Source organism: Pisolithus orientalis, assembly GCF_024613125.1.
Source record: "Pisolithus orientalis strain OTSU chromosome Unknown F5J12scaffold_1, whole genome shotgun sequence".
Lineage (NCBI taxonomy): Eukaryota > Fungi > Basidiomycota > Agaricomycetes > Boletales > Pisolithaceae > Pisolithus > Pisolithus orientalis.
The window spans coordinates 886,047-913,428 of NW_026260782.1; the positions used below are offsets into that span (position 1 = coordinate 886,047).

Here is a 27,382-nt window from a genome sequence, read left to right on the forward strand (position 1 = left end):
GGGGATATAGTACAGGGAGTCACTGTATATCAAAATACTACAGTAAAGAGTAATGTATCCTGCAGCTCGTATCAAGGTTCCTCCTCGTCCCGGAGGGCGCTGAGAATCTCCAAACCTTCCATCATCTCCCTCTCTGATTTGGTCGGTGGCACAGTCTGTGCCACCAACGCACCAGCCAACGCACAAAGGCCACCGAAGCGCAGCACCCATGCAACACCATTCTTACCATAGTACGTTGTGTGTTCACCGAGGCCGTCCCCAAAGCTTGGTTTTGGGGATGGCATTGCCACGGGAGAGCCGGATTCGTCGACAATGTGGAAGATTGCGCTTGCCACGAGTGCAATCTGAATTCCCATCCCATCAATGAGCAAACATCACACGGGAAAACGTAACGCACGATAAACTGGGGCGTCACGATAGCAAGGTTGTGGATCCCAAGTATGGTTCCCCCCGCAACAGGCTGGGTACTCCCTGCCAGAGCTTCACCGGGGATATCTCCCTCGCCATCTTCTCCACGAGAGGATTGGGACTGAAAGAGAGGATCGCGTTCATCTAAGGAGCGGCGACCAGGCCGACGTACATTCGTCGTGTGGCGTTCGCTCACGTCCTTTACGAACTATTTGAAGAAATGTCGGATGATACCCCTCGGAATCACGGGTAAACTCACCTCCATGACTATAGCAAATGGCACCCAGCATGCAACCCCCCAACACACACCAACGGCGCATATCATCACAGTTGCCTACCCGTTCGTAAAGCGTTGATGTCACCCATCAACAAATATCGAAGACCCAAACAAATAACGTACTTGGTTCACCGTTGATATCCAAAACGTGGAAAACATAAGGACGGCGAACAGTAGCATTGCACCTACCCATATGTCCCGAAGGAGCAACGGCATCCGAGGAAGCTTAAATTGTTTACCCTTCTGCACTGCCTCTTCCCGCCAGCGATTAAGCAGGACTCGTAGACGCTCGGTACGACTGGCATCGTCATCACCGTCTTCTGGAAGTAAACGGCTATCACGGCGCGTGAGTCGAGGGAGGATAACTCCAGCGACCACCGCAACTGATGACCGTTTATTTCTACTTATTAAACTTCCGGAGAGCAAACATACCTATACTGTAGAGCAGCATGGCTAACTCGCCGATGCGCGTGGCGTGCTCGATGTCAGGCTCCCCATCTAACTGATAAGCCATTACCTGGCCCACGTATGTCGTGCTGCTCGTGATTAGAGTTGTGTCTCATATCAGGTATGGGCCAGCTTACGAGTAGAAAAGGAAAGGAAACCTGAACATTGGATTCAACAGCCTTTCCAGATGACATGTATATCCACGCACCAGCCCATGAAGGCAAACAGCTGTACGAGGCATACCTTCCTGATGGACCGCGGGAGGTCTGTGATGGCGTTATAGATGTTCTCTAGGATATCTGTGAGCTTATTCTGCCTGTGGGCGAGCGCTAGGGGTCAGAAGGGTCTCGTAAACAAATCAGATACACACCTATCTCTCTTCTGATTGACATAGGGCTTCTCCTCGTGGAACCAGCAAGTTATCCACACAGTGATGACCAGGGTGGCCATGCCGATTATACAGAATTTACGAAACTGATCACCACCCAAGAAGTTTAGAACGGGGATCTTAGCAAGGGGTAAAAAACCTGCACGTAACACGTGTCATGGGTACAGTCGGGACCCGGTATCTCCATGGGGAACGTACCAAATCCATAACCAACGATGTTACCGGCTTGAGTCATGCGACTATGCCACGCGTTCCCTGCATTGAGTTGTTCGGGCGGCGTGATATCTAGCAAAAGATTTCTCAATGATGCTTGCAAAGCGTTCAAAGCGAAATCTAGGGCATAGAACGCAACGACAGCGATCGTGATGGCAACATTATTCACCTAGACGCAGGGGATTAAAAAATGCAAGAATGCAAAGGAAGCAGTGCTCTTACTTGCTTGTCACGTTCGGGATCCCAGTCGCCGAACCCTCCGCCATACAAGTCGACCAATACCGCAGCCAGGCTCTCACAATACGCCAGAACTAGAATTGCGGCCACAAGTGCCACGGTTGAGAGGCCAATCCAATATCTGCGTCTGTATTTGGAAGTAGACGAGTCGGATATTGCACCTCAAAGTTGTTCAGTATACGGGGAGCATCAAGTGAACGGCGAGGTGTTTACCGATGAGCGGTTGAGCGACTAGCCCGCTGATCGGACCCGCAAGCCAGACAAGACTGGTGACCTGCTCTGATATGCCTAACGATAACAAGAATGGTGTACCATATCTAGACATCGAGAGAAAATAGTTGTGAAAGGGAGCGAAAAGAGACGCGGATGGACGTACCCCAGCTCGATGGTCCATGCAACTTGCGCCCCTGCCATTGAGACGCTCAGGGTGAAGAGGTCCCACGTACTAAAGCGTGCACGCTTGGGTTCCACATGAGATCTCTTCCCACTGCCTGTTACACTCTGGTATGACATGGCGGTCTCGCCCGAGTGAGAGCCGTTGTCCAGAGGAGTTGTCGACAATGTTCGTTGCCTGTGACGTGCGGCAGGCCACGCAATCTGGGAGGTTGGGTCGGGGTCTGCGTCCGCACCAAACGGGATGGTCATGCTTATTGGAGAGAAGGACGAGCGGAAGACCAGAATGGAACAGCAAGTCGGGTCATATAACCCCTTTGAACTAATACGTAAGGACCACCTTATTCGGCATTTCCCACAATTCTTCTATCCCAAGTCGCTAAAACAGACCAGCGAGAGATGTGTTGCAAGAGCTACACTATAACAGACAGAATGCAGAATGACAAAATGTACGGATGGTCCATGCAGCTAATTCGAAAAACGAGTCGACCTTAAGGGGTACAGCACATGTACACGTAGGACTTACACCGGAATGAATGGTTATGATGAAAGGAAGAAAATGTTCAACTACGTATCGACGCAATCGATGTACCGCGCCGATGTCCATGCGGCGGCTCAGGAGGTGGAGGAGCAGGTTTAGACAAAAGATTGAATGGCAGCCGACGACCAATGGCCGCCGCTGTAGATGACGAAGCGCTACGTATGCCAGGCTTTCGAGGTGGTTCACGCAAGTGAGCTAATTGCAATGATGGCCCATTTAAATTCTCCGGTTCTTCCACGGCCTTCTCCTCATGACGGGGGGTATCAGACGACGCTGTCCGCGTGAGAATCGCGCCCGGTGTCAGCAATGGCTGGCCAAAACGCGAGCTACCGGGGCTTGTCCCTGCTCGGTTTCGTGAAGCGTCTGCCTGCGCAGCTTGGGACGGCGTTGGAGCGGAGGAGGGAGAACTTCTTAGTTGCGCAGCTGACCACGACGGTCGTAACCGCTTGCGGGGAGCCGTCGAGCCGGTAATACCCAATGAACTAAGCGCGGTGATATCGTCGCCGTTGGAAGATGGCCCGGCCGACGTGAAATTGGCCGACGGAACTACCTGTGACCTTGCATTGTCAGTGGAAGACGTTTCACCACTACCGCTTCGGTTCCGCCTTTTGTATTTTTCCATTTCATCTGCGTCTCGCTCACGCAACCGGTCGACGATGGGAGATAACGATGACTTGTGCGTTGGCGCATGGGGGTTCAACAACATTGACTGTGATGGCCCTGGCGAAGGCACCGAGAATGTACCGCCACTACTACTTGCGGAGGATACATTCTCCGGTCGCTGGGAGGAAGAGTTGATGACGGGTGCGGGTCGTGGCCACAACTGTTGTGACGCCGAGGACGACAATGACGATAGACTCGTTCCTATAGCTCCAACTCCAGCACTATCGATATCTCCACTGTCGGTGGTTGTGGTCGCACCAGAACCACTCCGCATACGGACTCCAGTCATTCCGGCATCATAGTCTTTTATAGGAACAGGTGGCGGTCGTTCGAATCCTGCAGCAGTAACACCCCACTCGTGGCCCCTGGCAGCGGCTTGAGCGTAAACGAGCCGGCGCATCTTTCTGTTAGCCTCGAACTGCGTGCGCGCAGAGTCTTGTAGAGTATCTCTCGTGCTAAAGCTAGTTCCCCGCTGAGTGCCCGTCAGATGACAGTTTCGAACGACTCACGAATACGCGTAGTCAGACGGCGTGAACCCGTCGTTGTTACGTGCAGCAAATTGACAGCCTCTCTCGATCAGCAATTGCACAATCTGTAACACGACTCAATTCATGAATTTGAGACACAACGCCAAAATCGGGCATACCGGAATATGACCCCACGCGCTCGCACTGACACAGCGTTAGCGCATAATCAACCAAAATACAGCAAATGCTTTACTAGTGAAGTGGTGTGTTTCCCTTGTTATCTGATAGGTCGAAATCTGCTCCCCAGTCACACAGCATCTGAGGATGAAAAGGGTGCATATGGAGTAAGCTCGAATTCTGCGGAACAAATCACGCGACCACACACGCGAACGAGCTCCTCATTTCCTTTCAGCGCAGCCATATGCAAGGCGGTCTTTCCTTGCGAATTTGACCAGTCAAGAATCCAAGGATACCGGTCGTAGTATAGTCTGGCCATGCGTAGTGCGGCGCTCATGAGATCAGCCTGAGACGGGCCAGGAGCATAGGGATTGGGTGTTGGTGGTTTGAAATCAGCAAGCAGCATTAGAATCGTGTTATTCTCAAGGTCCTGCAGAGCCAAAAATGTCAGCCTGTGCGGAGGAAAGGGTGCAAGGAAGAATACCCTGCTGAGTTCCTCGTCGTCATGGCCAGCGGTGAGCAAAAATTCAAAGATCTCTTCATGTCCAAGCACAGCAGCCCAGGTTAGGGATGTGTATCGTTTGAGTGTGGAATCTGGATTACGCATGTCGGTTCGTTGGATGAGTCTTTTGACAAGAAAGAGATTGTTTTCTGAGTTGCGCACGTTAGCCCAGCCATGACGATTTTTCGACTAGTGACGGTTACCCTTGACGGCCTTTCGAAGTTTTGAGCTGGCATCTTTCTCTGCCATGAAAAGAGACGGGGTTGCCGGTGGGGGTGCTTTATGAACGGCAGCAAACAATTGCGGTACTTGTTAATTGACCTTGGCAAATCAAACCACGTGACACAAATACCGCCTTGATGTCAGCCCGCTCGCAAGAAAATAGTATCACATCCAAGGCATCGTCGTCATGCCCAAGGTCGTATCTCGTTCAGCGGTCTCTTCTTCCACGGACGGTAAAACAATAGACTTGTCCTGTTCTCCAGCTGACTCCCTTCCCCTTCAGCCAAACCGACGGCGTCAGCTGCTGCCGCGCTCCGGGTATACTGTGAGTTGCCGGTTCTACACCTCCTGTGCTGGCTCACCGCCTTTTTTTTTCTGCTTATGAAGACTGTATATGCGGAGAGTTCATTGTACGTGGTCAACACAGATTTACTCGCACCCGGTGAACATGATTCTGGTCCGCTCTGGCAGCTCGTCATCGAGAAGAGTCTCGCTGCTTTACCACGGAGGCGCACGGATAGCGCATACATAATTCGTTGTCGGGCAAACGAGACGGGGAAAGCAGTTGTATTCAAATTGAATGCAAGTTCTTGTTCTGCACCTGTGCTTGTCGAGAGGTGCGTACACCATGTAGTCACTCATGCCCCCCCTCCCCCTTGGTCTTGTGGGACGTGAAGGCTGTCGTAAACCATAGATTGACTTTTCTGTAGGTCAGGGGCATACGAAAGACAGTATGGATTCTCATGTCCACGCTGCAATTTATTGGTCGGATACCAGTCCACGCCCTGGCCTGTCAAGTCTGGACCGTATTTGTATATCTTGAAGGGCGCTTTGACGCACGCACAGGGCCAAGTTCCTAAAGATGCACTTGAGGGGTTGGAGGCAAGTCAAGAGGAACCCAACAGTGCCACCTGAACGCCACATGTATTCCACTGTTACGTGCAACAAGCAAAATTTTGTACAATATATCGTTGAACCCACGTCACATCAAGTACATCGCAGAGACCTCGATTGTTCTCACCCTGTTGCTCTGTAATGAAGTTAGCGGAAGGTCCTTAATGCTAGGAAATGGAACGCAAAAAAGGTGTGGTCGGCTCATCTACCGTTGTAATTGGTATTCATCGCACGCAAGTCAAAGAGACCAGTGCGCTCCGATAGTGTGAATAAGTTTGAAATCATCGCCGCCATGGAAAGAAAAACCAAGTGTGAAAAAAGAGGCCTACTCACCAAGTTCCCCAAGCAATGTGATCAACATCGTTGAAGAGAACAACCTTTGAAAATTTACTTGCAGCAAAGATTAGTTTATTTGTCCTTGTTTGCCATGTCAAACAGGTGCAAAGTCCGAGCGAACCATTGTCCGCTCAACGCCACACCTGGCGTCCTCGAGGTGCAATCCGACATCTTGCAACCGATGAACGCTTAGGAATTACTTGTTCAGGAAATATCGGCTATGATTGCCTCCTTGTAGCCAGGCAACGGTCGCTCGATTGTCGGTAACGTGTAGGTCCCTGTGGCTGATTGCATGCGAAATAGCCAGACAGGGTAATTTCTCCCTGCTACGAACGGCGACGATGGTGACTATCCGCGTCGTTGCTCGTCTGCTGCCCTGGTTCTGCACGAGTATATATCGAGCACCCACTTGGCTCATATGTTCTCCATCAGCAGTTGTACTCGAATCCCGTGGCGAACAACAGATACCCTGACATCTCCCGAGATCCTACTACTTCGAGATGGCCTACACTACATTTGCCCATACCACCACCTTCTTGCCCACGTCCCCTGCCTCCCCCAACGCCTTTACCATCTTCACGCACGCACAGAGTCCTCGTGAAAACTATGCCTTGTACGAAGACGTCCGCCAGGTCTTTGGTAACCGCAACGGGCGTAAACAGAGCGCTGGCGGCAGTTCCTTCAAGGGGTTGAAGAAGATTCTAGGAGCGATTTAAAATGTCATTCCCACACCCTTCAAACCATGTGTCGTGCGCTTCCGCCCACCCGCCGGTGTACCATGGGGGGAGGTCGTCATTGGAGTCACCGGATGCGAGATGCAACCGTCGTTGACGTGCCCCCAGTTTATTCAACCCTGCTGCCCGATGTCCGTGGTAGTGCACGCGCTCAGCCATTAATCAATCATGCCCGGGCTACAAAAAGGGCGTTGAAACATCTCCATCTTGATTACCGGGATGCGCTCTAGCCTAATAAACCCCCTTCATGGATCGTTCATCTCCGCCGCACACATGCTAGTGCTCGAATTATTACACGATGGCCAACGGAGGTCAGATGGCAAACTTTCACGGTCTGCTATAGTCAAAGCTATTTCTTTGTTAAGGGCGCAGAGGGGAACAGGGATTGACTAAAGTAATGGGGAAAAGAAGGGGATGCCAAGGGAAGCTAGTCATTCGAGGCTTAGCTGCCGCCACATTGAGTACTTACATGATGGATGTCGAGTTGGTTCATACACAAACGTACACTTCATTGCCTCATCCAAAGCTGCGTGGTTAGTAAAAAAAAAGGTGCTATCGGGTGCCATATTATATGAAGGCACGAGTTGTAGTCGTGCCTTATTGCGTTGGGACTAATCTCTGCTGTGCATCTTGATGAACCAAAATGGCTGAGCTTGAAGACACCCTCGTTGGCTGGTAGACGTGTCGTAAATTGGCCGCCCGGGTTTCTTTGTTCTTCCAGTGTATCGTCGATAGGACTACGACCCAGAAACTCAGACGGGAGAAGCTGTTCACCCGCCCCCACTTCCACGTCTGTGCCAAGCTCGAAGCCTACACATCGGTCTGCCCAATACTAGTGACCCTTGTAGTCCGGGGTTGGGATGGCCGGACTTGGGAAGGAAACATGTGACGAGTAGTGATCGGCGAACAACTCAGTGGCCGCGTGTTTTAGTTGCCACCTTCCTGTCGAGTCATTGATGTTCCAACGAGGATAGTCGACTCCTTCTTACATGTACATACGCACTCGAGTCAGGGAGGACGACCACGAGGAGTCGGGTGTAGATGTGCCGAGCCGAGGGCGCGACACCGCCACGAACACCATGTCCTCTGTCATGTCATGTCATATGATCGAATATGGCAAACTCGCTCCGAATGTCCGTTGACGCTTCGGAACAACAAAAGGTCGTATAAATATTGCAATTAATGTTGTGTTCTCTCTCCACAGAACTCTTCTCTCTTTCTCTCTGGCCATCTCTGCCATGTCTTTCATTCGTTCAACCTCGCCCCCACCGCCCTTGCCATCACCCCAACTCGTCCCTGCCGCTCTCCCATCCCCACCGCCCCTGTCCAAGAAGTCTTCCAGAACTCGCCTGGCACAACAATACTCTCCTCCTGTCCATCCTAGTCTTATAGGAGATCCCCTCATCCCAAAGACCCTCGTCTCTTCTAGGTCCTATGACCGTTTAGATCGCAGGGCACGGGCAAGTCTATTTGGCGACGACGACGATTTTGGCACCGGAAAACCATCCCTCCACAGGCGACTCCCCACACGCACGTCTAAACATATCTCAGATCACCCATCATCCCCTCGCTGCCGTTCTCCTCCTCCAAGTGCCGCCGTCGCGTTACCACCGCCACCGGTACCTCCTATCCCCACGAAGTTTATGCTCGCACCAACCGATAAAAAGTCGGTGTTGCAGCCTCCACAGAAACAATCTCTCGTTCACCAGGCTCTGCACGATCATTGTGCGCGTCATCGCGTCGACGAGCGGTTCTCCCATTCCTCGAGAGAATATTGCGAGTCCGCCCCTAATGCTATCACGTGCATGCAATTCTTCTCCATGCATAACAACGTTCCTCGAAGAGATTGCGAGGTCTGAAACAGAGAGACACGAGAAGAAAAGAGAAGGAAATGAGGAGGAAATGAAAATTCCCTTCTCAACTTCACCGCGGAGCCTGAGCTCCACTCATCCTTGCCGTTGCGCAGGTGTAACCATCTTGTCAATTACCCTTGCGGTCACCCCTATACACGACCCGACGCCCTTCCTTCCCCCCCATTACCTTCCTTTCATGCACCGACCGATACACTTTCGTTCTAGTAATGCAACGAGTCTTCGCCTTCGCTCTAATTTACCTTGGTATTATTATCTCATCGCTTTCGTACTTGTGACTGTCCGTGAACCTCTGTCCCCGTGCTTTTACTTAGTGTACCCGTAATAGGTGACTTCGATGATGGCAGCTGAAACATTATGTCTTGTACTAGCGTCCATTCCACCACCATGTACGTACATACCCCCAATCGATTATCAAAAGTTGAACATTTAGTTTGTCAGAAGGCTATACTCCGCGCGCCAGTCACAGACATCGTGTCCTTTTACTTCCGTTGCGGACCCCTTTATTGCAAGCAATCTTAATCAACCTCGCTCAGGCCTAAGTGGGCCTTGAAGGATGCTCGCCTGAGACGGTTCACACCGAACCAGCAGGCGCTGGTGTAAGCACCAGAGTTCAAGCGCGACGGTAGACCGACGGATTGCTTGGATTACGAAGAAGCATATAGCCATATTCACAAAAACTTCCTGCCATCACGATGTTCCCATTTATCATTGTAATGAAGCGTTCTGCCAACAGAAAAACTTATCGAGTGTTCTGATTAGGCCGGCGCATGCGTAGTTTACCGTGACAATCGGGCACCACCCGACGGTTCTCTGGACAGGTCCGGCGCCAAGTTGGATGAAGTCGCTAACCTGGCAGTACGCCGCCGGGAAAGATCCGTGATGACTGTTCGTTAGTGCGCACGCACAGAACTGCGCCTGACTTTCGGATGACGTCGATGATTTCTCGCCTACACCCTAGTACTGCTCGGTCAACTGCCAAAAGTACACAGCCAAACATCCGATTTCAGCGTGCAAGTGTCTTCATGGCAACCCACGGCAGATACGTCTCCCGCAGTGATGAAATTCCCATAAATATGCATATCCATTTGTTCAAGATGGTGTGACTACAGACACGGGATAGGGATACAGGTCTATAACAATACATTAGCCAATTTATTTGGAAGACGTCTCTGGGGTAAAATCGGATCCTACCAAATACACTGGATAGTCCAATCAATTGACCGGGAGGATACGGGGCACACAGGTGCATACCGTCGGCGCTCCATTAAGCATTCCTTGTACGAGTCAGTCGAATAGAGGTGAAAGAAGCAAGCAAAAGTCTCTCAGAGTCCCATTCTTTCCGCCAACGTCCGATCTCCACTCAAATACGGATGGCTGAGTGCCACTCGGTTCCTTCCCCTCCCTCCCGTTCCCCTACCCTCTGACCCGTTTCGTTTGGAGAATCGTTCTCGGTCGCGCTCCCTCTCCCTGTCACGGCCTCGCTCGCGCTCTCTCCCCCTTTCTCTCTCCCAATCCCTGTCTCTTGCCCAGTCCTTGTCCCGATGCCGCTCACGATCGTGTTCTTGCGGAGAACGTGGCCTTGCCCTGGAATCTTCTTCGATCTCCATTTTCGCATTTCCCTTCAGGCGCATGTCGGCAGGTGGTATACAAGGTGAACGAGAGGACTCGTCTTTTATTTGCGGCTGCTGTGGCTGTGTTTGAACCTGTGGATGCTTCGAAGAGTTTGGAAGTGGGGGCAAAGATGCGTTGGAGTGCGCAGGAGACATTTTGACGTTATAATCCGGTGCAAGGCGAGGTTTCTTGTGCGCGCGAGGCCCGGTGGGTGGAGGCCTTGAAAGGCCATTGCTGGCGGGCTGACCTGGGGTCGGGTGCTGGGGTGTATGTTGCAAATGCGAGTAGTGTCGTGGTTGGCAAAACGAGTCGCGAGGCGGCGCGGTATAGGGCTGAGAGTGTGCGTTGGCGTGATGCTTCGGTTTGAACGACGATTGGAAACTTGAGTATGATTTGTCGAGTTCAGTTCTACGAGATACGACTTGTTAAAACTATTCAACCAAACGCAGCAAGCTGGACATCTTACGATAACGTCGTGATGACCTGGTGTGATTCTGTCTCGACGGAGACATAAGTAGACGGGTGGGCAGGGATAATGAGCGTACGCACCTCGCAGTGCACTCTCGAGTCTTCCAACGACATGTCTAAGACCCTTGGTTTCCTCCTTGAGCTTTCCCGTCTCCCCACACCTCAATATCTCATACAACTCGTCATTCTCTTCCTGAAGGACCCGTATACGATGTGTCAGTGCCGTATTCACCGTACTCGAATTGGCCGGACCGGTCGTCCCACCAGAGCCTAGGGCTTTTGGGAGATGAGGTAGGAGGAGTGACACAATACTGGGCGGTAAGGGGATCGGGTCTGTTGTAGACGGGTGTGGCGGGTGTTGTACGAGGTACTGCCGCAGTCGTTCGACCTCGTTCTGGTGTGAGAAGGGTGTGTTCGGAACAGAGCATACATCAACATCCAAACGCACGACAGTTTGAGGGATATATAAACGAATATGTACGTAGGATCATGTGAATTGAACCCGCCTGCAGACGTCTCAGAGGGCTCGTGGGCACGACGTGGGCAGAGAGGGGGGATGCGAAAGTAAAAGGATCAGGTCCTCACCGTCAACTCAGCAACCTGCACATCTCGCTTGCGCAGCGCCGTTTCGAGTTCAATCTCTCGCCGTGTGGGCAGTGGGGGTGGTGATCCGTCGTCCTCCATCTACTCTAGGGTGCAATTATCGGGCGGTCAGGTTGAGCGAGCGACAACGCAAGGTCTGTTTTCTGCCGTTGTCTTGTCGCCGGATAGGGAACTCAGAAGCGCTGTCAAGACTCCCACACCGCCGTTGTCGTTGTTGTGGTTGCCCGCGGACGAGCAAAGAAGGAGCAGTTGTGTTGGCGTGCTGTAGTGACGGGTGAGGTGGGGGGGTTCCGATTCTGTTTTTAGACGACACGCCGTGCCCATGCTCCAAACAGTGGATGCGATAACAACTACTCTACTTCATGCAAGAGTCATTGGGCTTGCACCAAGTACCACACGACTACTCGACCGCTCATACTAACCTCACTCGTCCAAACCAGATCGTTCGACATGGCATATCCTGCAGTAAGCTCGGTGAGAAGGCCCCTTCCGCGGTAAAAGCCCTCGACGTTGTCTGCTTGCTTGTTCCTTTTGTTGATCTCGTGGTCCATGGGGTTCATGGCATCTATTTAACTATATAAATGATGTCCAGTACGCAGTCCTGCCCAAATGTGAAAGCTGGAACCTAGGATAGGGGCACTACGAAAATGGAAACCACTGATCAGTCTGAACAACTCTGTTTCTCCTTCATTCCACTCCCGACCATGGACACCAAGTTGAATGACCTCGCTTCTCGTGTGGTAGAAGCTAACCGAGCACGCGACGAACCCGAAGACGACGATGCGATCTTTGCTGAATTGGAGGCCGAGATCGAGAACGACGAGAATGCCGCGTTCCGTGAACGGGGCTTGCAGCAACTTAGGCTTCAGTGAGCGCGGCGACTTGGAGGTTTCGTGTTCGGTGTCCTTAACTCAACTCTCGTGCGTAGGGTGGACAAGCTGAAACACATGCAAGCCAATGCCTACGGTACTTATTCAGAAATCGTGGATGAGAAGGAGATCATTCGCATAAGTGCGTGAGTCGATGCAGACAATCCCCATTCTCGCTCTCTTACCCGTGCGTCGAAACAGACACGATCCGCGCTGCGTGATTCACTTCTACCACAGCAACTTCAAACGCTGTGAGATCATGGATAAACATCTAGCCGTGAGGAATAGCAAGCCCTTCCATGATTCGGGCTGACCAGGTTAAGCGATCAAGAAATTGGCACCGAAATATTCCGCAACGCGTTTCCTTCGCGTCTTCGCGGAGAACGTGCCGTGGCTGGTGCAGCGGCTGGGCATTAAGGTCCTTCCGTGCGTCATGTCCTTCATGGATGGTGTGATGAAGGATCGGTGAGCATCATCACTGCCAGCGTTCTTCATCCAAACGCTTACCAGTCGATCTCAGTCTCATAGGGTTTGAAGAGATTGGGAACAGTGACATCTTTGAGACTGCTGTACTTGAACTCAGACTTTCTCAGAGCGGTACGTTAGTAGCTAACGATTGTGCACGATGCTCGCTCACTGGTTCTACTTTTTAGGTGTGCTACAGAAAGCTGCCGACCAATTAGGGGCTCTATCTTACTCTATTTCTCCAGCGAGTGGAAGAAATATACGGACGAGGGCTGCCGATGACGAGGATATTTTTGATTTGGATGATTAGGGACTTATACTTTGGAAGAGTTCCTAATTTAGAAACCTTGTATGTCGAACTGATACTCTCATCACTTGTCACTGCAATCGACCATGAAGCTCGTTGGCAAGTACATCGATAAAAGAAACGGATCAGTGGGTAATTTGGTATGCACTGACCAGTTCCTTTTCTTACTGTTTCAAGGGATATGTCACCCTCCGTCCCGAAGACAACGAGGACATATGGCACCTCTATAACCTCATCCAACAGGATAATCTAGTTAAGGCTCCTGCAGTTCGGTGCGGTTTCGCTTCCGGCTTTTATTAGTGGAAAATCACGACAACGTAGTGTCCAGCCGTGTACAGAACGTATCTGCGACAGGATCTACGGAATCTCATCGCGTTAAGCTTAACCTCAAGATTCAGGTGTCAAAGGTGGAGTATTCGTCATCCGGTGGTGCACAGTCATCTTCTTCCGATCAAGCAAACCAAGGATCCAGCTCAACTCCGAGTATGCAATCCACCGCCGTCCTTCATATATCCGGCAAAGTAGTATCCGAAAATCAGTATGTAAGACTTGGCGCGTTTCACACCCTAGACATTGAGGTCAATCGAGACATCCGAGTCGAGAAGTCGGAGGGCTGGGACAGTATTGCTCTCGCCCGCGTCGAAGAATCTTGCATCCCCGGGCGGGGTGCAGAAGTCGGTGCAGTCGTGTGCGGGGAAGGCAGCGCGGCATTCTGCTTGCTATCACAGCATCTGACACTGGTTACCCATCGAATATCCACATCCATACCGCGCAAGGCGTCTGCTCCTGGCTCGTCGCAGTACGAGAAAGCGATGACGAAGTTCTATTCTATGGTGTACGATGCTTTTGTGCGGCATATTCCTTTTGGAAACCCGAGCCTCCGGGCAATCGTCTTTGCTAGCCCGGGGTGGGTAAGGGAATCTGTTTATACGTGGATGACCAACGAAGCTAGTCGAAGAGGAGATAAGCTTTTGGCCAAATCTCTGCGGGAGAAGACTGTCAAGGTTCATGTCAGCAGTCCTCACGTTCACAGCCTTATCGAAGTCTTGAAAAGCCCGGAGGTATGGTTTAGATCATGCGACGCCTTCGAGTACACTCAAATTCAGGGCTCCGTAGATCGTTGCTCAGCTAAAGGAGACGAAGTTTGCTCGCGAAGGAATTGTTCTGGACAAGTGAGCTATGCGATGTCTGCTTGATCCTTCCGGCTCATTCGGTGTAGGTTTTTCAAGATGCTAGCGTCAGACGAAATGCGCGCTTGGTACGGCCCTGATCATGTCTGTCTAGCAGCAGATCGGGGAGCCATTGGTACACTTTTAATTTCCGACGAACTTTTCCGGTGTGACGTAGCCTCGATCTTGGCCAACGATCGATATTAACACGAAACGCAGGTCCAGCGACCCAAAGACAAGAAAGAAATTCGTGTCACTGGTGGAAAACGTGCAACACAAAGGTGGAGAAGTGCAAATCTTTTCTAGTATGCATGAATCAGGACAACGTAAGTTGCTCACTTAAGCGTGTTACTGACGCCTGACAACTGCTGCAGAACTCAACCAGCTAACGGGCATTGCTGCCATCCTCACTTTCCCTCTGGATGTAGAAGTCGTAGAGGCGGAGGAAAGGGAGGCAGCCGAGGAAGCGGAGAAGAATAAAGAAGAGGGAGGAGAGGTAAAACTCAGGTAACATGGTGTAAGCGCTTGAGCCCTCGCTAGCGATCTCTTCGGACGCTTGTTATTAGTCGTTGACAGAGGATTACAGGGTTTACTAAGATGATTTTGTTCTAATTGTCATTCTAATATCTGTCCTACTCGCCAAGTAATTGATTCGTTACAATACGTTTCTCATACGCTTCCCAGCCAGCAGTTTGGTACCTCCGCGCTTGCTCCTTCACTTTTTCAGCATCGATATCACGGCCGGTTCCAATGATACCCCGACCGACGACTATCACGTCACATCCACACTGAGTCACTACTTCAGTCGGTGTGCGATACTGCTGTCCCATGGCATCGCCCTTGGAATCTAATCCAACACCGGGGGCAAGGATCAAGAAATCCTCGTCAACGACGTCATCAGTCCCAGACAAACCTATACTCTCCATGCGATGTTGCGCGATGAAACCTATGACAAAGTCTCGGTGTTCCCGGGCCATGCAGACTGCTTCGACTGTGTAGCTTCCTGTTGTAAGCGCACCTTTCGTGCTCATTTCAGCAAGGAGAAGCAGTCCTCTTTCCTCCTGCAATTTCATGCCCACTGACGCGAGACCCGTTATAATTGAGGGCCCCGGCACAGGATGGGCGTTGACAATGTGTGCCCAGCTAGATATTTTGTAGAGACCACTGGAGTATTGCAGGGCAACGGTGTTACCTAGAAACCCCCTCAGGGTGTTGTAGTACAGTACTATTGAAAAACCATACCGATATCAGCGAACTTCCTGTCTTCAAAGATAAGGAAATTATGTTCCCTGCTAAGGTGTTGCAATCTGGTTGTTACGCCAGGATTCCAATCCTCAAGGATGTCAACATGTGTCTTCTCTCCAGGGCTCGTAAGGACAAGAGATGATTGCGAAACGAAGAGCGGCATGCCTTTATGAGACAGACGTATGGTGCGACAGCTTCGATGATATCGAAAAAGTCCTTCGTCGTAGTGACGTCGACGCTTACAGCGAGGTTGGACTTTTTTGCTTCCATACACCGAAGGAGAGCTCGAGCAGCGGGATTAGAGTGCTTCGCTGCACGATTTTTGTAGCTTTGAAGATGAGGAGCTGGCATGGCCCGACGAGAGTAGTACTTGTGCGATGAGTATAGACTCGAACTGTAGTATGTTATAGTGACCCCCGATTAGATTGCATCAAATCTGCCAAGCACGCCAGCTGACTGTCTTATGTCTACATCAACAAGCCGAGACCGCGACGACAACGACGACGAACAGTTTCGTTCACTAAAGCGAGCCAAAGTAGAGGCATCCTCCGCTGACGTCGACGAAAGGAACGAGGGCACCACCGTTACTGGTGCAGATTGCACCGATCCTAGTTGCATCCTGCCATCTAGCCATGTCCTTCTGCGCAACCGGTTGTCAATCCCCTCTTCCTGCACAACTCGTCAACTGTTGGAAAGTGATGTCGGTATAACAGAGTACGTCAGTCGGGATGTTCCTCCAATTTGTGGGATCATCAAGCAAAGGTACGACGCCTGCCTGCCTTGTGCACACGGCTCATGAACCAATCAAGGTTTACCGACTTTTTGGTATTCGAGGTGGACCAGGACCATCAGGTGGTACACCTCAAGACCCTCGATAAGCCGGCGTCCTCAAAAAAAGACCCAAACCTCCCATCTCAGGATACCCCTGCCGAGGTGTCTATGGAAGCTGAAGTTTTACCCTTAACGGCATTAGAGAAAGATGGTAGTGAGGATGTGAAGGCAGCAGGGCCCTCCCAAATCACCCATGCAGGCAGCTCAGTCAGTCAAGTATCTATGCTATCAAATCAAGAGGCCTGGGGTGATGCAGTCGTATCATCGCTATCACCTTATTTCTCCGACGAATCAATTGCCCAGCTTCGGAAAATGTTCCTCGAAAGTCCCGAACCTCCGCGAGTGAATGATAATAATGACTTCCCACAACCCGACAACGGGGGGTCTTCCGAACAGCCCTCCCAAGGAAAACAAGGCCGGGACCGTCATACGCGCCCGCAAGGGAGCAAGAAACAGAGAGGCCGCGGTGACCTTTCCCAAAGCGAGAAAGTGTTCAGCAATGTAAGTACAAGTATGAACCGTCTTGCAGAGCTCTGGCACCTACCCAAATCTCAGCCCATTAGTTCAAAGACCGATAGGACAGCTGTACACGTGAAAATTCGGGAGCTGTTTAAAGGAAGTTTTGAGACAGAAACGGAAGCTCCTAGTGATCAGGGGTCCAGAATAATCGTTATGTGGTCGAGACAAGGACGGGGGCGTGGAAGTGGAGGAGGGCAAAGTGAGAGCTACTTATTCTTTGTTGCTGAACGGGAATTCCTAAACCCTCGGCAGCGCCAGGAGCGCGACCTCCTCGGGGCGAATTTCCTCCGTATATTCATTTCACGATGCAAAAAACCAATCGGGACACTCAAGATGCACTAGCCTATCTCTCGCGCACCTTGCATGTGAACGTGAAAGATTTCGGAGTGGCTGGAACAAAGGACAAGCGCGGTGTTACGGTTCAACGAGTCTCGCTGCGGCGCGGCAACAAAACGGTGGAGGACATCTGGAAAACCAGCAACCAGATTGGTCGTAGATCCGTTCGCGATGCCCTTTCTCAGCGTGGCGATCACGGAATCCGCATCACTGACATGTGCTACCGCAAGGCCGGGCTTGAACTGGGCATGCTGAAGGGCAACGAGTTTATAATCACTCTCCGGTTAGCTCTTCTTCTTCTGTATGCCCCCGTTCGTGGTCTCAAGAGAATTGCTAGGAATCTGCAGGCCGATGCGCCGGATACTGTGGAACGAGTGATGGACAGTCTAAAATACAAAGGCTTCATAAATTATTATGGTATGCATCTCTGAAGGATGGTTAATTACCAAAGCTAATCTTTGTCAGGCATGCAACGCTTTGGAACTGCGGCAGTCCCTACACATACCATAGGATTGGCCTTGTTGAAGTCGGATTGGCACAAAGCGGTGTCCTTGATCCTCCAAGTGCGACCCGGTGAACACCCCGATGTCGTCCAAGCGCGTCAAGCCTGGCTTGTTGACCGTGACTTAGACCGTGCTCTTGCTCTTATGCCACGACGCGTCGTAGCAGAGAGATGCATTTTGGAAAGTTACAAGAAACAGGGAGGGGAAACCAGAAATGCATTGGGTGCACTTTCAACAGTGAGTACAGGTTGCATAGGCGGAACTGAATTTTACAAGCTGAAAACGTTCGAGATTCCCCGCAATCTTAGGCTCATGTACATCCACGCTTACCAGTCATACGTATGGAACGCTGTAGTATCGGAGCGCATCCGTATCTGTGGCTGTGAAAGGGCAGTTCCCGGAGACCTTGTATTTGAGGAGGCATCAGCTCGAAAAAGCAGTGACAGCGATGAAGAGATGAATGATAGTATGATGCCAGATGAAACTACTGACCAACAAGGTGACTACATGCTTGGTCGATTCCTACTGCCGTACTCAAGTCTTGCGTCAGACGGCCAGAGTTCCCGGTCCAAGAAAAAGCAGCCATGGGTGCCACCGAAGATCATCACGCTCACAACTGAGAATGCTCACAAGTACTCTATCTTCGATGTGGTAATGCCGCTTCCAGGCAGGGATGTCGCTTATCCCGGTGGTTCACTTGGTGAGCGCTATCGGGAATTCCTGAAGAAAGATGGGTTGGACCCAGACAACTTCCTTCGGAAACAAAAGTGGGTTGACTCGGGTAGCTGTCCTACTTTGGGTCTGACTTCTGGATAAAGAGAGTACACCCTCAACGGGTCTTATCGAAAGATTTTCCAGCTCCCAAAAAATTTGTCGTGGTCTACAATCAGATACACAGACCCTGACGTCTCACTCGCACAGGCTGATGAGGACAACCTCCTTGGATTTGATCCTCCGAGAGTAGTGGAGGATGGAAAATTCCTTGCTCTGCAACTTAACTTGACGTTGGGCACAGCAGCATACGCCACGATGGCTTTGCGGGAGCTCACGAAGACAGAGACGAGTTCACATTTTCAGACTGGGCTTACTCAAGCTTCTGAAGACCAGCTATTCCGTGGTACTGTTGCCACGGCACAGGACGTGTCGTCGTATGAACTGGACTAGTTGCAATGTATGAAGGTCCTGCGTGTGTATTTACCCATACAACATTAGCGGTTTACATATAGAGGGTTCAAGCTGCAGTTCAGCCTGCGGTAACGGAGCAGTGCTCAGATCCCTGAAACCCGTACGCACGGAAGTCAGCGGGGCCCTCGTGGCAAAATTTTGTTACCAAGTTACTTCGCATGCCACTGCATTAGAGTGTTGCTCCATATGCACAACCGTGTCAAACCAGCAACAAATGGTGCAGACGCAGAATCGCTTCTTCGATATGAAGAACATAGAAAGGGTCGTGTTTCTGTCCTTAGTGCTGGATCTATTCGGTATGTCGGGTTCGGACGAACGGGGGAGCAGCCTGGATTGATCGGTTCACCAAGCATTCACAATTCCTCTTCCATTGTTTCCTCGGATTATTGAGTGGTATACCGTGGTATGCACGCTGAAACGAAAACTTTGCGACGGACAACTGTCCTGACGACGTCCACAGAGAGAAAGTTCAGATCCACGCAACTTGCTGCCGCGAACATTGGGCTTTGTCGCATGGCTTAGAGGCTTATTCTACGAGCCACCTAGCAATCCGCAAAGATGGGATGTAGTGTTGTTGGGTAAGTGCCCATCGCCTGATCTGCCAGTGCGAATACAGAGTGACTACAAGTGTGTAGGAGGACTGATGGGTTCAGTATTTTCGTGCGTGCCCTGGTCACCGCAACTGCTAATATAGCAATGCTTATTGTAATGTAGCCTTCTCCAGTTCCTCGTCTCACCGAGGATTGGCACACTCTCCGAGAAGTATGGGCGAAGGCGGGTCCTCCTCATTACGATGGTCGGGAATATACTGTCCGCACTGGTGTGAGCTTCTTACCAGTTTATTAATGACGATGTTGCTAAAGGATCCTACGAAGGTGGATGAAGTCAACCACCTTCGCGTCCTTTATGTTCTCCAGAATCATCGGTGGACTTAGTGAAGGCAATGTTCAAATTGCTACGTGAGTGACCCATCCATCTAATCCACGGTTACTTGCCTCAATCATCTCTAGAGCAATCCTTTCCGATGTAACGGCGCCTGCTCAACGTTCCAAGGCACTCGCTCAGGTCGGCATCGCGTTTGCATTATGTTTCTGCATCGGTCCTCCCATCGGGGCATACTTTGCATCTCGGCCTTTCCCTGCGTCCTTACACTCCATGGGAGTAGAATTGAACATCTGCGCTGTGCCAGCCGCTGTCACCATTGTATTGTTGGTGATAGAGACCGGGTTTTTACTTCTTTTCCTACCGGAGACCCGTGGTCTGCGCCTCAACACTGCGCGCAAGCCCATCGCAGACCAATCTTTCCCAGGCTCAAAGCAGTGTCTTTCCCCACCAGCGCCGGAAACACGGCTAGCTCTGCTCAAGGTATTGCGCCGTTTCCACTTCCTCTTTCTCAGTGTATTTGCGGGGATGGAATTCACACTTCCATTCCTCACTTTCGATTGTAAGTCAACGTTTTGTGCTAAAAGAGCTAAATTAAACCTCCGATCCAAGTATTTGATTGGAGTAACAGTCAGAATGGGGCACTCATTGGGTCGATTGGCATATTAAGTGCACTGCTTCAAGGAGGATACGTACGCCGAGCAACCACCAAAGTTGGGGAAGGGAGAATGGCCAGACGAGGGATCTTCAGTTGCGCAATCGGCCTTCTCCTTCTGTCTCTAGTGCCCCGTTTTGTCCCTACATCACCTACTACCGCCATCAGGTTACTTCAGGCTGCTGCTGCTTGTCTTGCCTTCACGTCAGCAACGGTTGTTAGCTCCCTGACATCGTACGCATCTTTGCAATGTGATGAAGGTATTATCGAAGAAACGGGAGAGCCAGCAGGGCACCCTCAACTCGCCAAGGGCACCGCACTAGGCTTGTTCCGCTCTTCTGGTCAGCTAGGCCGTGCAATAGGGCCTCTGCTTGGTACGAGCGCAGTATTGTGACAGGGACTTGCACTGAAACAGTCCGCTTATGAAGCTTGCGCCTCCTACTGGACATGTGGGCCATCCGCAACCTACGCCATTAGCGCGGCGGCCATGATCGCACTGTCGCTGTTGATGGCATCCTTGCCTGCAAAACCTCGCATGGAGCTTAGCAGCGTAAGAAAATCTGGTGTAAATTTAGGTCGCAAGGATACGTAGCTAAGTAATATCGTAGTACCGTAGCGTACTGTAGATGCTATAAGAATGCCGTCGCTGCACGAGGAAACATGGGAGATCGAAGGTAAAGGTCACGACGGGAAAAACAAAGCTAATTACAGTAAAATTGAATCCTGCATGAACATACGTAAAAACCCGAGCATCCACAGCAAACCTTGGTATCTCGTGAGGCCCTCTCACAAAGTTGGAGCAATAGCAATAGACGTTGCTAATAGTAAGGTAGTCCCTAACGAAGGTGGGCAGCGATGACTATGACTCGACGTCGACGTCGAATAGTGTGTCTGATATGCCACTGTCTGTTTGGGGTCGCGGAGAGTACGACCTTCCTTGACGGAAGCCGGGATCATCTTCTCCACCCAAGGGCCCACTTCGACTTGCGTTGCGGACCTTTTCAGGGGGAAGGTCACAAGCCGGAAAAATGGAGGGCTGTGGTGGAGGACTGCGTGGAGGTAATTCCACAACCTGGGATTGGGTAAAAATAGCTGGAAGGAAGAATAGCACTCCTCGTGACCGCTGTCGCCTGCTGCTGTACCGCAAACGGGCAACAGCTGGGTTGCTTGTATGGGGGGAAATCAACATATTAAGTCGATCCCTCAGACGACGAACAGCGTCGCTGAGCAAAGAGCCTCCCCGAAGTCCAGCTGAAGGGAACGCTTCGAAAGAAGAAGCATCAGAAGAAGACGCAGGTGAGTTTGGCCGAACATCGAAAGGCAATGGAAGTAGGGAAACGTGTTCTTCTAGGGGGGACTGCGGCACGGAAGTCGCAGGTGATGGTGGTTGAGTCGAAACGGCAGATGGGGGCAGTGAAGACCATCGCATGTCGAGATGCCAGCGACCATTCCGCTGGTTCCATCTGGGCAGCAAAACTTCGTAACCTCCGATCCTCCTTAGATTGTAGCTCGGTTTGCTTGGCATGACGAGTCGATAAGCACCGAAAATCAAGACAAACAACCCAACCCAGAGCAAAACCTTTCCCCACTGGCCCAAAAACCCGATGAATGCAGCATCGTCTGCATGCCAGCTGCTTCCATAGAAGTGAGAGAAGAATGAGTGCGGTGCTTCATTTTCTTTTGCGTTTTTTCCATAGAGAGACTTTGGTAAGATGCGAATGTCACTGGGTTCCCCGGGCTCGGAGGGGTGGGACGAAGTGTAGATACTATACTGTGCCGAAAGGAACATTGGGCCCGTGGAGAACATCACCGTTGGGTAGTTTAGGATCCAAGAGTGGTCAAACGTGACAAGGTTATGGATCGTCTGAGCGAGGAAAGGATGTCTCCTTTCAGCAAACATGAGGTCATTGGAGACACCGACAGGGATCGTTTTAGGCAGGATCACGGGATAGATGAGTAGAGGGTCAAGAGGTCGTAAACACCCTATGTCGAGGTCTAGGTAGACACCACCGTAATGGTGGAGCACGAAATAACGGATAGCGTCGGCGCGCTGGATGGTGAACTGGTAATTATCAAAGGTGTCGAGAAACCAAGAGTAGTGTTCTGCAATGAATTCTCTGGAGCTGGCATCTGTCCAGAGCATGTAGTCGCTGTGGGTAACACAACAGGATAAGAAGTGCAAGGGAACAGCACGGCGTAAGACGTACTAGTCTGGCATCATTTCACGACATCCTTCGGAGACGGCTTTCCAGCGAGATGGGAGAGTTTCTGACTTCCAGGTCTGGTGGAGAATGCGTGGTATGCGCTCGACCATGCCATGTTCTGATGCGTTCCATCTCGTCGCGTTGCCCAGCACAGGAACCTCGAGTTCAGACAGATACGCGGTGGAATTGATGGCGAGGTAGTAGGAGACGGATGAGAGAACGAGGACAGTTCCCAACAAGATGAGGCCGAGAAGTACAAGGGCAAAGTGTATGACGCGTTTCTTTGCCATGGAAGACGAGGGGAACCTGGTGGCGGAGGGTTGAAAGCTATGTCATACTATTTAATTGCTAGTGTAGAAAACCTAATCCAAACCGGTGTTTGTTACTATTAGCTCCACATAAGTACTCTACTACTCCATCACCGTCCTCGTCGCATCTTCACTGCCCCGTCGGCCGCATCGGCATGGAAAATATCCGACTCACATGGAACTCTACCGCCGGTATAGAGTCGCGAATGGCGGAGCCTGCTTCCCATTGCTCCCCAATGACCGCCAGCGTTTTCAGCGCTACCTCCCAGTCCCGACGGGACCAGTCTTGACCCCGCCGGGAACCTCGACCCTCGTATGGCTTCATCAGGAACACTTCCACTCTTGGACTCGATCGCGGACACCGCTTTTTGCTATCCAAATATTCCACGCAATCAGAGGCCGTCCAGGAAAAGATGTGCTTTCGAGCGTATGACGGCGCGTGTCGAGATCCGACATCACCGCTCCCAAACCTCTGCACCTCTCCGTTCCCTACTACACCGACCAGATCCAGGAGAAGCAGGGAGAAGTACTCAATGACCTGCAGATGTAACAGATCCAGGGGGTGGCTCGGTCGAACTGCTTGTGTCACTGCGGAATCATCATCGACATCCATGCCGTCTTCATCCAGCGTCGCTATAGGCCCAACCTGTTCCATGGATTCATTGCTGTAAACAGGGTAATACCCGCTGAACATCTTTGCAGTTGCTTGATCGAACACTGCATGCGCTATGTCCCGGCTGCAGAAAGAGCTTCGATGAGGGAATATTGTCGGTATACCTGGCATGTATTTCTGTCATTACCGACGCCACAGTCCGTGGCCTTGGGACATACCGGTACTTTCCGCTTCTACCGCAAGGATCTTGTCTTTGCTGCACAAAAAAGTACGTCGTTGATGGCAGAAATACTGACAGCAGTCAAGTATGAGACTGTCATTCGTCCTTTCCGTGCAAAGCTCCTGTGCACCACACTGTCAGTGATCATCCTCGCGCCTGCCTTGGAGTTCTACTTCGCCAGGTTCTCTCTTTTTCCAGTTTCGTGACGCCTTGCAAGTTTCCCCCAGGGCTTGACCTTTGACTGTTCTCCTCTCTTTTACCTTGCTTAGTAGCCATGTTGATGCCCTCCGTGCAAACCAAGAGAGTCCGTCGCGGTTCTTCTGGCTGAGGCGGAAATATGACGTGCGGCAGAACGAATGAAGGTCGATACAACGTACCTATCAAGTTCGTAGATTACCACACCCGGGATGATCAACAACACCGGCAATTTCTGTTGTTCGATATCCAACACGAATGTTTGTAGGATGTCGAGAAATTCGAGCAGAATATTTGTATCTATGACAATAATTGTAGATTGTTCAGAAAGCGGGCCCTACATGACCATGAATACATCTCATTCGCAAAAGTTCGTCGATTGGGTGCGTACCTCCATTTCAACATCATTGTTCACGATGTCGTCAATTCTTTTCAAGGTGGCATCGAGCGAGGGTATCTCCTGCACTGTATTAATATTGTGCAGTGCCCTGAGTGGTTGGATAGAGTCGGGATTATGCCACGTACGCGTTTTAGCGACGCCCTGCCCGTGAAGGACCATATGGGTATTGGGAGACATCGTCAGGGAGGCAAAGAACTTTTAGTTGGTTGGTCTGGTACAATGGACGCTTGTTCAAAGTCACTTCCACACAAGCGACACTGCAGGGCGCAGGGATCACACAGTGGAACCGTCTAATGACAGTGGCTTGTTGGTTATGGTTTGCAATGTAGTACAGATGCCATGTAGTAGTAATGCTCAGCAAATAATGTAATAGAATAAAAATGATTTGATGATTGAATGGTAATGAACATTATGCGAGTGTCACTCGTTTCACACTGCAAGAGCGAGCTTCTTTGCCGCTGGCGTACCATCTGATACTGCACTTGGTAATCCACCCTCATCATCAACCTTGCGCTTAAGCGTTGCACGTTTCGTGTCAGGTGAAGCTGATTGGGATTTGCACGGGCCAGTAGCCGTACTTCTCGGCGGGGTAGAACGCAATGCAGAGACCTCAGGAGTTCGAGATCGACTACGGCTGGACCCATCATTGCGCAAACGAGCAGCCAGACTGAGTGCCGAAGTCGCTGCCTCAGAATGACATGTAGCATGATAGATCTACAAACAAAGTAAGTAACAGAGGCAAAGGACGCCAAGCGGAAAAGAATGTGCGCATACCTTGTCATCTTTTCTAATCGCATTTCTCCACACCCACTCTTCGTCATCTTCCAGGAATTCGGACTTCAGAATCTCCTTACATATCGGACAATATATTGACTTGGCCTCATCACCAGGTGGCACCACAACAAATTGAGCACGAAGCTCCGCATCTCGCTGCGCTGCATCCACAAGTTTCTTAGAGAGGGATCGTGGGCCATCGACCCGTCCCTTGCCTTTCACATCAATAGTACCTTGCCTTGTCCAATCCTAGAAATCCATTGAGCTGGCATTGGGGACAGCTAGAATTCGAAATACATACCTCCAGACTAACGAACCAACATCTGCTGTGTCCCCGGCCAACATTTTGCCCGACCCCGCTGTTTTGCTTGAAGTGCATGTCCAAGTGATCGTCCATCTGCTTCTTACCGCAGGGATCATGGCTGAACCTCAATCCACATTGTTTGCATTGCACAGGCAGTCTGTTATATAAGAGGTCGACAACAGACGAACGTTTTCTGGGATAATGGTCAGTCACTGACAAGCACCTGGAAAGAAAATGCACCACTCACTTTAAAATATCCGCTGTAGTGAGCTTGACCTTCTCTGCTAAGACGGCTTTCCTATACGCGCGGCTGGCATCTCTACTGTACTCAGCAGTGTTGGTTTCGGGAGGTTTGACTTCGTGTAGGTGATTTGTAGACGATGCACCACCCGCGGAGACGACACCTGCCTTAAGCAAAGCATTGTATAGTGTTGTTATGTTAGTCGAGGGGAGGGGAGATGTTGAAGGAACAGACGAAGCCGCTGGAAGAAGAGTAGATACATCAACCGGTTTAGGCTGTTCAGACTGATGAGAATATGTGGAGGGTGCCGCAGGAGCTCCATGGTAATGAGGATATGAGCGAGTATGTGTAGACTGGGTTGGATGCGAGGGGTAAGACGAGGAAGGCGGGGGTTGTACTTGGGGCGTTGTACGTGTAAGTGACCTTAATTGGTTAAGGATCTGTCGTAATTCATCCTGGGAGACGCCGGCTTCTACTAGATTACGGAGCTGGCAATCATGCATAAGCATCATACGTGAGGCGAATTGATATCACCTTACCTGATGCAGAACCTCAACGTGCTTCTGAACTGCAACATCCCAAGGGTTGGCATGTAGTGCCCTATCTTTCTGGCCCAACGTGAACTCGAGTTCGCTAAGTACCTGCGCTTTCGAGATAGTGCTGGGGTACGTTGGAGACGATGCCTTGGGATGGGATGAGTGACAGTACGACTTGAGGAACATGAAACGTACATCTGCAGGAGAGGACGAGTCACCACCCCATATACCTCGTTCGATGGACAGTTGTGTGATAACACCGAAAAGTTCCTTGCTGTTCGGTGCGCCGGTTCGCCAGGTGATCAACATCTCTTCCATTTTGCTGCGGGTGGGCTGGTCAACCTGCTGGTAAGTTTCCAGAAACAAGGATATGACGAATGTCGCGAAATGGCGTGCATAAGGTTCGAAGACGTTCTTGGATATTGCATCAAGGAGGTAAAACGCAGGCAATTTCATCCACGGAGGGACCTGATGACAAACAAACCAAAAGCAGCAAGATGAGTCAGCACATCGGGACAACTCGCGAAAAGAACAAAAAAAACAAAAACGAAGGACGGCGCGGAGCAAATTCTCATGGGATCGTCCTCTCGCCGCTGGTGGCAGCGGTGGCCGCATATTGGGCCATGAGGGATTACTCTTTGCTCAACAAAAACTACACGACGAGATGTCTAATTACATAGTCTCGAACGACATAAGCCCGTGCCCATGCAGACGCTGGTCCGTCCCATCCCGCCGAGTGAAAGAGTAAAGGCCAGTGCAAAAGGAACAGAAGAGCTCACCCTGCGAATATGCGTGTGGATGCATTGTGCAACTATATCTGCCCACCTGGAGTATTCTTGAGCATACATCGATAAAGACTGGATGATGGGTCTAGAGTTTATGGTGAGTTCTGCAAGACGAGTCGCAAAATCACGACGGAATGAATTCGGATCCACATGGTAAACAGGCGCTTGCGGTTGGGTAGACGGAAGTTGATGGTAGGGATATGATAGACCGGCAGGCTGTTGATACCCTGGAGTAGGAGGGTAGATTCCTTGGGAATAAGCAGGTACTTGGGAGTACATCGACGACATTGCGTAAAAATGCTTAGGTGCTGAAATGCCAAAGCTCGCAAAAGAGACACGGTTTTCACCTAGGATCCACCGACAAATGCGACAGAGAAACTG

The 27,382-nt window shown here is 50.9% G+C and overlaps 13 protein-coding genes across 13 annotated transcripts; 6 read left to right on the forward strand and 7 right to left on the reverse strand.

Moving 5' to 3' along the window:
* Window positions 1–71: 71 nt before the first annotated feature.
* Window positions 72–2,615, reverse strand: F5J12DRAFT_711126 (MFS general substrate transporter; the record flags this gene model as incomplete). The annotated part of the gene is made up of 12 exons (XM_051740685.1): window positions 72–344; window positions 398–616; window positions 668–742; window positions 809–1,068; window positions 1,118–1,221; window positions 1,270–1,290; window positions 1,341–1,448; window positions 1,503–1,659; window positions 1,719–1,902; window positions 1,956–2,131; window positions 2,184–2,287; window positions 2,347–2,615. The coding sequence occupies 12 exons, from the start codon at window positions 2,613–2,615 to the stop codon at window positions 72–74; spliced, it is 1,950 nt and encodes a 649-aa protein (XP_051605583.1).
* Window positions 2,616–2,751: 136 nt separating this feature from the next.
* Window positions 2,752–5,010, reverse strand: F5J12DRAFT_909089 (ankyrin repeat-containing domain protein). Its single transcript, XM_051749002.1, has 7 exons — window positions 4,917–5,010; window positions 4,696–4,862; window positions 4,420–4,641; window positions 4,288–4,352; window positions 4,214–4,238; window positions 4,077–4,159; window positions 2,752–4,028 (listed from the first exon to the last, which is right to left on the reverse strand). The coding sequence occupies exons 1-7, from the start codon at window positions 4,960–4,962 to the stop codon at window positions 2,927–2,929; spliced, it is 1,710 nt and encodes a 569-aa protein (XP_051605584.1). The 5' UTR covers window positions 4,963–5,010; the 3' UTR covers window positions 2,752–2,926.
* A 63-nt stretch (window positions 5,011–5,073) lies between these two features.
* Window positions 5,074–6,197, forward strand: F5J12DRAFT_791244 (uncharacterized protein). The gene is made up of 5 exons (XM_051743873.1): window positions 5,074–5,168; window positions 5,219–5,260; window positions 5,323–5,345; window positions 5,407–5,552; window positions 5,646–6,197. Exons 1-5 carry the CDS (start codon window positions 5,123–5,125, stop codon window positions 5,848–5,850), a joined length of 462 nt encoding a protein of 153 aa, XP_051605585.1. The 5' UTR covers window positions 5,074–5,122; the 3' UTR covers window positions 5,851–6,197.
* Window positions 6,198–8,137: 1,940 nt separating this feature from the next.
* Window positions 8,138–8,758, forward strand: F5J12DRAFT_778679 (uncharacterized protein; the record flags this gene model as incomplete). The annotated part of the gene is made up of 1 exon (XM_051742330.1): window positions 8,138–8,758. One exon carries the CDS (start codon window positions 8,138–8,140, stop codon window positions 8,756–8,758), a length of 621 nt encoding a protein of 206 aa, XP_051605586.1.
* Window positions 8,759–9,985: 1,227 nt separating this feature from the next.
* F5J12DRAFT_12808 (uncharacterized protein) lies at window positions 9,986–11,792 on the reverse strand. Its single transcript, XM_051738068.1, has 4 exons — window positions 11,438–11,792; window positions 10,934–11,246; window positions 10,851–10,878; window positions 9,986–10,792 (listed from the first exon to the last, which is right to left on the reverse strand). The coding sequence occupies exons 1-4, from the start codon at window positions 11,534–11,536 to the stop codon at window positions 10,096–10,098; spliced, it is 1,137 nt and encodes a 378-aa protein (XP_051605587.1). The 5' UTR covers window positions 11,537–11,792; the 3' UTR covers window positions 9,986–10,095.
* Window positions 11,793–11,813: 21 nt separating this feature from the next.
* F5J12DRAFT_791259 (thioredoxin-like protein) lies at window positions 11,814–13,102 on the forward strand (the record flags this gene model as incomplete). The annotated part of the gene is made up of 6 exons (XM_051743874.1): window positions 11,814–12,323; window positions 12,384–12,470; window positions 12,526–12,601; window positions 12,656–12,789; window positions 12,845–12,921; window positions 12,978–13,102. Exons 1-6 carry the CDS (start codon window positions 12,103–12,105, stop codon window positions 13,097–13,099), a joined length of 717 nt encoding a protein of 238 aa, XP_051605588.1. The 5' UTR covers window positions 11,814–12,102.
* On the forward strand, window positions 13,103–14,863 carry F5J12DRAFT_791266 (eRF1 domain 1-domain-containing protein). The gene is made up of 7 exons (XM_051743875.1): window positions 13,103–13,224; window positions 13,274–13,368; window positions 13,425–14,157; window positions 14,213–14,268; window positions 14,316–14,432; window positions 14,485–14,591; window positions 14,640–14,863. Exons 1-7 carry the CDS (start codon window positions 13,183–13,185, stop codon window positions 14,774–14,776), a joined length of 1,287 nt encoding a protein of 428 aa, XP_051605589.1. The 5' UTR covers window positions 13,103–13,182; the 3' UTR covers window positions 14,777–14,863.
* Window positions 14,864–15,942, reverse strand: F5J12DRAFT_791279 (humps family-domain-containing protein). Its single transcript, XM_051743876.1, has 3 exons — window positions 15,676–15,942; window positions 15,508–15,619; window positions 14,864–15,457 (listed from the first exon to the last, which is right to left on the reverse strand). Exons 1-3 carry the CDS (start codon window positions 15,859–15,861, stop codon window positions 14,898–14,900), a joined length of 858 nt encoding a protein of 285 aa, XP_051605590.1. The 5' UTR covers window positions 15,862–15,942; the 3' UTR covers window positions 14,864–14,897.
* Window positions 15,928–18,962, forward strand: F5J12DRAFT_791285 (tRNA pseudouridine synthase D). Its single transcript, XM_051743877.1, has 9 exons — window positions 15,928–16,272; window positions 16,320–16,842; window positions 16,897–17,059; window positions 17,113–17,479; window positions 17,534–17,613; window positions 17,662–17,936; window positions 17,991–18,198; window positions 18,250–18,466; window positions 18,518–18,962. The coding sequence occupies exons 1-9, from the start codon at window positions 15,974–15,976 to the stop codon at window positions 18,861–18,863; spliced, it is 2,478 nt and encodes an 825-aa protein (XP_051605591.1). The 5' UTR covers window positions 15,928–15,973; the 3' UTR covers window positions 18,864–18,962.
* Window positions 18,963–19,128: 166 nt separating this feature from the next.
* On the forward strand, window positions 19,129–21,013 carry F5J12DRAFT_902005 (MFS general substrate transporter; the record flags this gene model as incomplete). The annotated part of the gene is made up of 9 exons (XM_051748240.1): window positions 19,129–19,180; window positions 19,235–19,287; window positions 19,345–19,462; window positions 19,520–19,544; window positions 19,599–19,706; window positions 19,760–19,843; window positions 19,895–20,328; window positions 20,379–20,795; window positions 20,850–21,013. The coding sequence occupies 9 exons, from the start codon at window positions 19,129–19,131 to the stop codon at window positions 21,011–21,013; spliced, it is 1,455 nt and encodes a 484-aa protein (XP_051605592.1).
* A 267-nt stretch (window positions 21,014–21,280) lies between these two features.
* F5J12DRAFT_711009 (glycosyltransferase family 32 protein) lies at window positions 21,281–22,915 on the reverse strand (the record flags this gene model as incomplete). The annotated part of the gene is made up of 2 exons (XM_051740677.1): window positions 21,281–22,571; window positions 22,629–22,915. 2 exons carry the CDS (start codon window positions 22,913–22,915, stop codon window positions 21,281–21,283), a joined length of 1,578 nt encoding a protein of 525 aa, XP_051605593.1.
* Window positions 22,916–23,063: 148 nt separating this feature from the next.
* On the reverse strand, window positions 23,064–24,520 carry F5J12DRAFT_710458 (PIN domain-containing protein; the record flags this gene model as incomplete). Its single annotated transcript, XM_051740649.1, has 5 exons — window positions 23,064–23,710; window positions 23,765–23,888; window positions 23,940–24,090; window positions 24,144–24,298; window positions 24,353–24,520. 5 exons carry the CDS (start codon window positions 24,518–24,520, stop codon window positions 23,064–23,066), a joined length of 1,245 nt encoding a protein of 414 aa, XP_051605594.1.
* Window positions 24,521–24,790: 270 nt separating this feature from the next.
* F5J12DRAFT_711762 (uncharacterized protein) lies at window positions 24,791–27,289 on the reverse strand (the record flags this gene model as incomplete). Its single annotated transcript, XM_051740726.1, has 7 exons — window positions 24,791–25,075; window positions 25,136–25,384; window positions 25,437–25,632; window positions 25,687–26,168; window positions 26,220–26,363; window positions 26,412–26,684; window positions 26,996–27,289. The coding sequence occupies 7 exons, from the start codon at window positions 27,287–27,289 to the stop codon at window positions 24,791–24,793; spliced, it is 1,923 nt and encodes a 640-aa protein (XP_051605595.1).
* Between the last annotated feature and the right edge of the window lie 93 nt (window positions 27,290–27,382).

Bases quoted from the DNA above. Each gene is read 5' to 3' on its own strand.
- F5J12DRAFT_909089 (XM_051749002.1), bottom strand. From the start codon at position 4,962: ATGGCAGAGAAAGATGCCAGCTCAAAACTTCGAAAGGCCGTCAAGG. The intron at 4,353-4,419 runs GTGTGTGGTCGC...TTTCATCCTCAG, and splicing joins GAAATGAGGAGCTCGTTCGC to ATGCTGTGTGACTGGGGAGC. The intron at 4,239-4,287 runs GTAAAGCATTTG...ACGCTGTGTCAG, and splicing joins GGAAACACACCACTTCACTA to TGCGAGCGCGTGGGGTCATA.
- F5J12DRAFT_791244 (XM_051743873.1), top strand. From the start codon at position 5,123: ATGCCCAAGGTCGTATCTCGTTCAGCGGTCTCTTCTTCCACGGACG. The intron at 5,169-5,218 runs GTAAAACAATAG...CTTCCCCTTCAG, and splicing joins GGTCTCTTCTTCCACGGACG to CCAAACCGACGGCGTCAGCT. The intron at 5,553-5,645 runs GTGCGTACACCA...ACTTTTCTGTAG, and splicing joins GCACCTGTGCTTGTCGAGAG to GTCAGGGGCATACGAAAGAC.
- F5J12DRAFT_12808 (XM_051738068.1), bottom strand. From the start codon at position 11,536: ATGGAGGACGACGGATCACCACCCCCACTGCCCACACGGCGAGAGATT. The intron at 11,247-11,437 runs GTGAGGACCTGA...TTCTCACACCAG, and splicing joins TGCAGGTTGCTGAGTTGACG to AACGAGGTCGAACGACTGCG. The intron at 10,793-10,850 runs GTAAGATGTCCA...CGTATCTCGTAG, and splicing joins CAGGTCATCACGACGTTATC to AACTGAACTCGACAAATCAT.
- F5J12DRAFT_791266 (XM_051743875.1), top strand. From the start codon at position 13,183: ATGAAGCTCGTTGGCAAGTACATCGATAAAAGAAACGGATCA. The intron at 14,269-14,315 runs GTGAGCTATGCG...CATTCGGTGTAG, and splicing joins GAAGGAATTGTTCTGGACAA to GTTTTTCAAGATGCTAGCGT. The intron at 14,592-14,639 runs GTAAGTTGCTCA...CAACTGCTGCAG, and splicing joins TATGCATGAATCAGGACAAC to AACTCAACCAGCTAACGGGC.
- F5J12DRAFT_791279 (XM_051743876.1), bottom strand. From the start codon at position 15,861: ATGCCAGCTCCTCATCTTCAAAGCTACAAAAATCGTGCAGCGAAGCAC. The intron at 15,620-15,675 runs GCATGCCGCTCT...CCTGGAGAGAAG, and splicing joins CATACGTCTGTCTCATAAAG to ACACATGTTGACATCCTTGA. The intron at 15,458-15,507 runs GTATGGTTTTTC...GGGGGTTTCTAG, and splicing joins CAGGAAGTTCGCTGATATCG to GTAACACCGTTGCCCTGCAA.
- F5J12DRAFT_791285 (XM_051743877.1), top strand. From the start codon at position 15,974: ATGTCTACATCAACAAGCCGAGACCGCGACGACAACGACGACGAACAG. The intron at 16,273-16,319 runs GTACGACGCCTG...GAACCAATCAAG, and splicing joins TGTGGGATCATCAAGCAAAG to GTTTACCGACTTTTTGGTAT. The intron at 17,480-17,533 runs GTTAGCTCTTCT...GAGAATTGCTAG, and splicing joins GAGTTTATAATCACTCTCCG to GAATCTGCAGGCCGATGCGC.